At 38.4% G+C, this 9,853-nt stretch overlaps 1 protein-coding gene across 1 annotated transcript; it reads right to left on the minus strand.

The window, feature by feature from the left end:
- Window positions 1–6,417: 6,417 nt before the first annotated feature.
- On the minus strand, window positions 6,418–7,478 carry LOC126458209 (THAP domain-containing protein 1-like). The gene is made up of 3 exons (XM_050095107.1): window positions 7,386–7,478; window positions 6,977–7,260; window positions 6,418–6,860 (listed from the first exon to the last, which is right to left on the minus strand). The coding sequence occupies exons 1-3, from the start codon at window positions 7,454–7,456 to the stop codon at window positions 6,655–6,657; spliced, it is 561 nt and encodes a 186-aa protein (XP_049951064.1). The 5' UTR covers window positions 7,457–7,478; the 3' UTR covers window positions 6,418–6,654.
- Between the last annotated feature and the right edge of the window lie 2,375 nt (window positions 7,479–9,853).

Raw genomic sequence — 9,853 nt, forward strand, 5'->3', positions numbered from 1 at the left:
GGGGACACTGAATAGTGCACGGTACATCCAAACCGTCATCGAACCCATCGTTCTACCACTCCTAGACCGGCAAGGGAACTTGCTGTTCCAACAGGACAATGCACGTCCGCATGTATCCCGTGCCACCCTACGTGCTCTAGAAGGTGTAAGTCAACTACCCTGGCCAGCAAGATCTCCGGATCTATCCCCATTGAGCATGTTTGGGACTGGATGAAGCGTCGTCTCACGCGGTCTGCACGTCCAGCACGACCGCTGGTCCAACTGAGGCGCCAGGTGGAAATGGCATGGCAAGCCGTTCCACAGGACTACATCCAGCATCTCTACGATCGTCTCCATGGGAGAATAGCAGCCTGCATTGCTGCGAAAGGTGGATATACACTGTACTAGTGCCGACATTGTGCATGCTCTGTTGCCTGTGTCTATGTGCCTGTGGTTCTGTCAGTGTGATCATGTGATGTATCTGACCCCAGGAATGTGTCAATAAAGTTTCCCCTTCCTGGGACAATGAATTCACGGTGTTCTTATTTCAATTTCCAGGAGTGTAATATTGGTGATACTGCTTGTCTTGCATTAAGAGAATCCTGTAGTCATTTATATTTTCTAAGTCACTGTTGGTTTCATTCATACCTTGTGGAAGTCTAGACAAAGCGTTGGCAATGGTGTTGTCCTTACCTTTTATGTACTTAATTTCAAAAGAGTAGTTCTGAAGAGTAACTGCCCATCGTGATACCTAGGATGTAGAAGTTTACAAGTTAACAAAAGTGTCAGGGCCTGGTGATAGGTATAAATTACTGTATGTTTTCCAAATAAATAATAATTGAATTTCTTGAATGCCCAGACTAAGGTTCAAATGGCTCTGAGCACTATGCGACTTAACTTCTGAGGTCATCAGTCGCCTAGAACTTAGAACTAATTAAACCTAACTAACCTAAGGACATCACACACATCCATGCCCGAGGCAGGATTCGAACCTGCGACCGTAGCGGTCACGCGGTTCCAGACTCAAGCGCCTTTAACCGGCCACACCGGCCGGCTGCCCAGACTATGGAAAGTGTTTCTAACTCAGTAGTGGAGTATGTACACTCACATTCACTTAGAGTACGACTTGCAAATCCAATAATTCTTATCTGTTCCTTTTCTTTATTCTTTACAACTTGAAATAAGCAACAGCCCAAGCCAGAACATGAAGTGCCACAAATCATACAAAAATCTAAATTGAAATCTGGATGGCTCAATATGTTTGCATTCACTAAAGCATGTTTAATTGTATTAAAGTCATTCTTGCACTGTTCTGACCAGATCCAAACTTGATTCTTCCTGAGTAAATTTAACAGATGTTTACTGTTCAAAAGTGGTTGTGGTAAAAAAGTCTGAAAAATGAACATAGCCCAAGGAATGATTTTAACTGCTTTTTTGTTCGAGGGCTAGGAAAGTTTCTGATAGCATCTAATTTACTGGGATCAGGACGTATGCCCTGTGAATTAATGATATGTCCTAAATATTTTATCTCACTGCAACCAAATTTTGATTTTCTAAGATTGGCTGTGACTCCAGCTTGTGCAAATTTTTCTAAAATTCTTTGAAGTGTGTCAATGTGTTCATTCCAAGACTGTAGCTATCATTATATCATCTTCATAGTGTGTGACTGTCTCAACTAAATCATCGCCAAGCATGGTATCCAGGGCTGTAATGAATACTCCAGAGCTGACATTCAATCCGAAGGGTAGAACACAAAACTGATAGGTTCGCCCCCGAATATAAATGCAGTATATTTCCGAGAATCAGGAGTGATACCTAATTGCCAAAATGAATTAGCGAGATCTACTGTGGAAAAATATTTTGCATCTAGAAATTTCTGTAATTGCTGTTCTAAATTTTCGGGTTTTGTGTGAACCGGTAAAATTATTTCATTAATTGCTCGTGCATCTAACACTAGCCTAATGCTACCATTTGATTTTTTGACAACGAGTAGAGGACTACATTAAGGTGAGGTGGATGGTTCAATGACTTTCCAGTCTAACATTTGTTTTAGTTCTTGCCACACAGCAGGTCGTTGAGATAACGGTACGTTATATGTCTTGTGGTAGAGGATCTTGTGAGGCTTAACTTGTACACACACGTGTTGATAACACCTAATCGTTTGGTTAAAACTTGTAAATATTTGGATAACACTTCCTGTAGTTTCATACATTCATGTACACTGAGAGCTGTAGCTTCATTTATCTTATGATCAAGCAATGTTTTCAAGTCCATTAGCTCTGTGTCAGATGAGTGTGTGTGCGTGTCTTGAATGTCATTGTCAAGTACTAACTAAAACTTGTACCTTGTACAGTGTTTGTCATGCTTTAGAGTTCTCCTGTTCAAATCAATAATAATTACACTGCCTTTATCATTTAAAATACGTTTACCTTTGGAGAAGTCTATAATGCAGTCCTCGCTCATAATATCTAATCCTAATATGCAATTTGTCACAAGGTTTTGTACAACCAGGAATGGCCATTGTACGGTTCCATTATCTATTTTAATGTTTACAAAAACTTGCTTCTTAACCCTACATGACTTATTACCTAGAGCAGTAGTTATTTTAGAGTTTTGGGCGGGAAACTCAGGCACAGGTTCCAATTCACACATCTTTTTATAGAAATTAAAAGACAAAACGCTCACAGCTGCACCTGTATCTAAGATAATAGTAGTTGGAATCCCACTTACTACACCAGTAGTTGACGCTAAAACAATTTCATTTGTGTTTGAATGACATTGTGTACTGTCTTGCAAAAGTTCATCTGATATATTCTCATTGTGGTTGTATCTTATAAAAGAAACAGGTAGTTTTTGTTTACAATTATTAGGCATATCAATATTTTGTTGTCCAATGGTGGTGTCAAATAACTGATTAACATTGAAGTCGCCCCCCAAGAATTCTGCAGCCACGACCCGGGGCATAGAAGTGACTGTTTCTAGTTTGTTGGCTTATCATTTGTATTAGATACTGACACAGAATGAGGTTGTGTATCAGGTGTCACTTCTATTATATTCACATTCGGATATTGCCTGTTGTGATCTCCAAACCTTTTCGGTTGTTGTTGCTGTTGCGCATTATTACTTACCTGTCGGTCGTAAGGTATGCTCCAATTTTGTCCTGGTGGCTGCTGTGGTATAGCAGTGTTTGAATGAAAGTATTGATCGCTACGAGTCCAGCCTTGATGTTGTCTTGGCTCATAGTTATTATTGTTTCTGTTTCTGTTTGTGTTTTTGTTTTTATATTTGTATCCATTGTTGTTGTAGTTATTACCGCGGTGCTTTTTGTATGGATTGCCGCATGAAGTGTTATTACTTATGTAGCTGTTGTTTGTATTGGAATACGCGTGTTGATTTTGATTTCCGTATTGAGACGGCATGTGAGTTTCTGTTAGTGTTTTTGTTTTTATATTTGTATTCGTTGTTGTAGTAGTTATTACCACAGTGCCTTTTGTATGGATTGCCGCATGAAGTGTTATTACTGTTGTTTGTATTAGAATACGTGTGTTGATTTTGATTTCCGTATTGAGATGGCATGTGAGTTTGCTGTTTTTGCTGTACCGCGTATTGAACCGTCAGCGCGCCAGAATTGAGTTGGGAAGCCTGCATGTTTTGCATACCACTAGTGATGGGCTAAACTGCGATTTTCCGATATCAGTGATTTCTGTGAATGCTACTTTTCAGTATCTGTTATTCTTAACTGTGATTTGTCGCAGTTAAGAGTCGCAGTTAAGGAACCTAAGTCGCGTATCCCTCCGCCACTGCTATTTCTGCTACTTCCGCGATTTCTGCGACTTCTGCGAGTTCTGCTACTTCTGCGATTTCTGTGACTTCTGCGATTTCTGTGACTCCTGCGATTTCTGCGACGTACCACCGTATGAAAAAGTTACATCTGTCCACACAGAAAATTACATCTCAACAAATCTGTCATTGGTAAGTATGTTTTACGTTTATTCTTCCGTTGGCTTTAATTTTGAATTAAAGAAACAACTGTGAAAATATTAATAGTGTAATTAATATGTAAGTAGCCGCACAGTACCGTAATAGTTCGTGTTTAGAAAATGAATTCTAACATATTGTTATGTTCATAGGTACCTGAACTACATTTCAGTCACTCAGTAAAGTGATAATTCAAAATATCATTGTCAACAGAGCTGAAGAAATTGTCAGTCTTTAGACCGTTTTCGTCAGACGAGAGATTAGTTTCTAAGCGTTTTGATGGACCTAATTACTTCAGTGGGATCGTTCTTGCGAATGTGATATAGCAAATATTAGCAAATGTGATATAGCAAATATTAGCAATCTACTCTGTCAATTATATTGCTAGTAAAGTGACAGCAAAAATTGTTTAATAATCCTTGTGTTTTTGCAGACGCAGTTCTGACTGATAACTGTTTGCTGTACATATCTATCCACATCAAGGCTGTTGAGAGAGACTCGTGAAGATTCAAGGCAGCTCTTAGAGGATTTGCCGTTTAAAAGTGAAATAAGTATGAAATAAGTGTGTGACTGATTAAAGTGTTTTATTGAAGTTGTTGTGCGATTTTAAAGGAATAATAAATGTTAAATACATTGAGTGAATAATAAAAATCTCATTTTCCACATGTTAAGCCGTCCTATACCCGTAATTTTCCGCCACTTATTTATTGGTAAACACTTGTTGGATGCCGACGTGCCGCCCCCCCCCCTTTCTCCCCAATCTTGGTGTGACACTGACCTGTAACATATCCTGAAGTCTACAATATGCATTTTGAGGCTGTTGATATGAAAGTGGGAAGTACAGATCTTCCAGTTAAATCAGGAATAGCTTAAGTGCATTACTTGAAAGTGACACAGGAAAAGCTTACTTATGTAGGTGGTAGTAGTGTCGGCAAAAAGTTCTTGTGTGTGAAGTTGCCATGTAGAACACCAGGTGTAAAACTTTACTCTCGAGTCTTGAACTGTGTCGGAACAAAAGTGAGGCATTCATATGACTGTTTTCATTTCTCTACACTTATACAGATGTCTGAGTTCTGCTGTGTTAACATTGCAAAGTCCTGTAGGCATGTGGAGTATTAACCAAAACTGTCATATTGGAAGCAGAATCAAACACATTTGTTACGTTACTTGATATTTTCAGGAGAAAAAGGCAATGTTGCTTCTTATTAATATAATACATTCAGAGTCACAGCAGTATTTGACCAACCATAACTGATGCTGAATGTGCATGTCGTCATATAATATGAAGGGCTTATTTCAATAGTGGTACAAGTCCATTACCTACACTTTTCTGTCTATAATGCTTCTGAAATTAGTGATCCAAACAAACATAAATAAAGGTTCATCTCTAGCAAGAAGCCATATGCTTGAATATTTCTGGTATCTCAACTGCAGATTTTTCAGCACTCATTTAACTTTACGACTCTATATCTCAAAATTAACAAAAATGGACTTGTACCACTATTGAAATAAGCCCTTCATATGCACACACAGCACATCGATCTCGTGAGGTACAAGGCTCTCATAACGAAGTACGTACGTCGGTCAACAGATGACACTAGGAAAAGTATGTTAACTGCGCTTTTTAGTTGCTACTTGCGACTCTTAGTTGCGACTTGTCACGGAAATCGCAGTTAGACTCCATAGCGTACCGCAGAGATGGACGTAGTACGAACTTTGACCCACAGATGGCACTGTTAACCGCGCTTTCTAGTTGCTACTTGCGACTCTTAGTTGCGACTTGTCACGGAAATCGCAGTTAGACTCCATAGCAACGAGTTAAAATTTCATAGAGTGGCTATAGGTCCGCCATATTTGAAGCAAATTGAAGTTCTGGCCGCCATGTTTTCTTTAGTCAAGGCATTCGTCTGCTGTGTCCCGCCCCCTTGTAACTGCGTTTGACTTACTTGAAATAGCCCATACTAGCTTCATTTTTTCTAAAACAAGCAATAGACAGCAGTGATTTTAGTGTATATTGACAGCAAAAAGGGATGTTTTTGTCGAAATATGGCTAAACTTTTCGATGTAGATAACACTACAAGACAACTCAAATAAGCCTGTCCATCCACTATAACGTTACTTGTTGCCCATAAATTAATGCAATTAGAGCAGGTACCACCAGAATATTACGGTGAAACTTCTAAACATGCTGTGGTTAACTATCAGAAACAGTAACGGGCGCAGAAATGCGATATTTTTGTCGCTATTTCAAAGTAAACAGTCAAAGCCTCAAAAACCAGTACACTGTGAACGAGAATTTATTTGAAATATGTGTTACAAGTAGTTAACACAAGCATAGTAATTCAATAATAATCTACAAGAAAAGTAAAATAATTTATTTACATTTAATTTTTACAATTTTTTAACTAACATTCGTATTTTTCCAGTCTTTTCACTGGCCTTTAAATAAAATAAGCTTCGTGTATAGTTGTCTCACAACTTTACCTCTCTGCTCAGATGATTTTGATTTGCATAAGTGATTTATTCGACATACAAAATAATGTTTGAGCAGCAGTTTTATCAGTTTAACATAATGGGTTTCTTCACCAAATTCAGTTTCTGTAAAAAGATGTTCATTGTTTATAAATAAGGAGCCTCTCACCACTTGCAACACTTCTGTCTGGAACCTCAACAAAACGTTTTTCTGACATTTCAGGATTATAGCCTTCTTCTCAAACCAGCAACTAAAGTCTGTAACTGCACTATTCTTCTTTTGTGTCGTACACTAAGTTGCTTCATTTGCTTTATCCGCTTCTTTAGTCTCACATTCTCTGCTTGTACTCTGTTATATTGTGTTTTCAACTTCTTAGGGCTTGGTAGACAGTAATTGTGGTCAGCAGAAATAGATGTGGGTCCGACAGGCACTGAAAGAATGCAGTTACATCATAAGTTTATAACAGAGTTGCACCATAAGATTATAATAGAAAGTATGTAATTCAAAGTAATAAGAACACGGAGTAAAATTAAATTATTGACTTACTTTGTGCTAATGATGTCACTGTAACAGAACTATCTTGCAAATTGTCGAAAGATCGCTTTCTGGGTTGTGGTCGTAATACTTTATCTTGCTTTTGTAAATGTGGTGGAAAGTTAAAGATAGCAGGTACTGCTTTTGACAAAAGGCGCCTCTGGACATTTGTGTGGTACATATATTTCTCTTCAAAATGAGCTGAACAGAGGTAACTGGCTGTAGTAGGAAACCAGTTTTCTCGCTTCATATTTATAACCCATCTTTTTGTAATTTCCTTATCTTTTAAAGGAAATCTGTAATCAACGATAAATAAATTACTTTCCTGCATTTGTCTTAAGCATAATTACAGTTCCAATGCAAATGACTCTTTAATAAACATTAAAAAACGTGTGTCGTATTTCGGTACTAATATACTTACTTATAATATGAAATATTTGTTGTTTTATCGCTGCGATTTGTGCAGTTGAACGCTGAACACACTGCAGGCATGTTGACTTTATATTTTGTAACAAAAAAGGCAACTAGAAAAGTTAAATATTGCAGTAATATCACAACAGCTGACACACTTCCAGCGCAAACAACAGTAACGCTTTCCTAATGTTTCGACTAAGGAGAACATGGCGGCCGAGTTAGCGTTGGTTGCCGCTAGGAGCGCTGTAACTAGTATCTCAGCTACTCTATGAAATTTTAACTCATTGCTCCATAGCGTACCGCAGAGATGGACGTAGTACGAACTTCGGCCAACAGATGCCACTGTTAACCGCGCTTTTTAGTTGCTACTTGCGACTGTTAGTTGCGACTTGTCACTGAAATCGCAGAAAGCAGTGCTAAATTCGACCAATAGATGGCTCACGTCTTTGAATGTGAAATACTACTTGCGACTGCTAACTGTGACTGAAATCGCAGTTAGATTCTGTAAAGTTGCTACTGTGATATCTGTGACTTCTCTGTCACTGCGATTTCTAACAGATACGCGATTTTCTGCCCACCACTACATACCACTAATATAAACATTGTGGCTGCTGTTTTGCCGCGCGAAGCGCTGATCTTCTAGAAACATGTCAACCGAATCTAAAGCTGTTAAAAAATAATCTGGATCGTCATCCGGAATATGTAAGAGTTTTTCTTTAATGTTGAAAGGCAATTTGGCCTTCAACGCACGGAGTATATCACGTGTTGCGACTGGTTCGTGCAAAAAATGTCCCATGTTAAAGTATTTTTCAAAATATCTGCGTAAGTTACCATTTTTACTGTTAAAAGTTTCAGGTTCTGAAATTTGTCTTCTGAGTCGCTCCTGGACGGATTGCAACCAGGATTTGTTCAGAAAGGCACGCTCAAACTCACTGTACGTGGTACATACGTCAGCTTGACTGTATGCCCAGACAGCTGCATCGCCTTGGATATAACCGACAATATATGAAATCTTTTTTCGGTCACTCCAAGTGCGTGGAAATGCGTTACTAAAATATTTAAGAAAAATCGCCGGATGAATGGTTCGTTTTTCCGGGATAAAAGTCTGAAATTGCCTGTGTTTTAGTAAGCTTTTTTCTTCCTTTGCATTATGATATGGATTTGTTCCACTGTAATTACGGTAATGTTCAGATGGCGAGTAATTACGATAATGTTGCTGTGGTTTACCATGATAATAGCTTGTGTTTGTGTTTGCACGACGTGGTATGTGTTGTTGTCGTGATGTGTTTTGTTCTTGTGTGTTTGTTGTGTGCGGTATGTGTGCGTCATACTCGTATGTATATTGGTTTCTGAACTGTACATTTTGACTGATTTTCGTTACATTCAGACTGGTTGATCGGTGAATTGTCTCATTGGTGCAGTGACAGACTGTAATGCGTCACTAAACAGCTGTTTTTATTAGTGATGTATTCCGCTACGGAGTCGTGCACAATTGTTGGTAAATTTTCACGTATGCATCTATCAAAATGTTTGTCTTTGTTCTCTACCCAATCAGGAAATTCTTTATTAATATTTTGAAAATGAGCTGTGGCATCAGATTGTAAGATGTCAGTCAGGTGTTGTTCAACGTCGTCAAATTTATTCTGCACGTCAGTAATTCGGTTTTCAAGGTTGTCATGTACTGAAGGATATGTTTGAATTTGTTCAGTAAGAGCTTCACACGTGACATTAAGGTTTTTTACTTGTGTCTGTGAAAGTGCTACGTCATTTGTAGTCTTTTCTTGTATCGTATTAAGCTTGGAAAATTTCGTACTGAGTTCAGTCATCTGTTTGGTCAGTGTGACGTCTATAAGTTCCACAAGTTTACATAAAGTGTCATTACCTGCCTTGATTGCTATGAGATCAGATTTAATTTCGTCATTTTGTGTCTTTAACTGTTCATTTTGTGTCGTTAACTGTTCATTTTGTGTCTTTAAGGTTACCATATTTTCTGCGTTTTGTTTCATTAGCATTTGTAACATGTTTGCCAATGTTTACTGTTTGCAAGTTGACTGCCCCCGCCGCGTCATTAGACGTGACGTCATGTATTAACATGGGCTCTGACTGAGACTTTGAAGTTTTTGTGGTGGACGGCCTATTGTCAAAATTTCCGTTAACGCTTCCGTCAGTATTTGATGAATCGTCACTATCGGTTGCTGTCGTAAAGTCACTTTCTAACAATTGTCTCTCGTCCGAGTCGGATTGCGTCTGAATAGTCTTTGCTGTTCCATCTTTGCATATTGTTTTCTAGTTATGACCATGCCACACGTAAGATATGCTTCAAGAAAATAAAGTTTGACACTGGTTTTAAAATAATATGCAGTTGAACATGAATCACTCGTAGCAACAATGGCTGTTTGTTAATTTAAAAATGTAAACTGAACATCGGATTATTCTTAATGGCTGCTGGCCATGTTACAACGTATCGTACAGAAG

The sequence above is a fragment of the Schistocerca serialis genome, chromosome 1 (assembly GCF_023864345.2).
Source record: "Schistocerca serialis cubense isolate TAMUIC-IGC-003099 chromosome 1, iqSchSeri2.2, whole genome shotgun sequence".
Lineage (NCBI taxonomy): Eukaryota > Metazoa > Arthropoda > Insecta > Orthoptera > Acrididae > Schistocerca > Schistocerca serialis.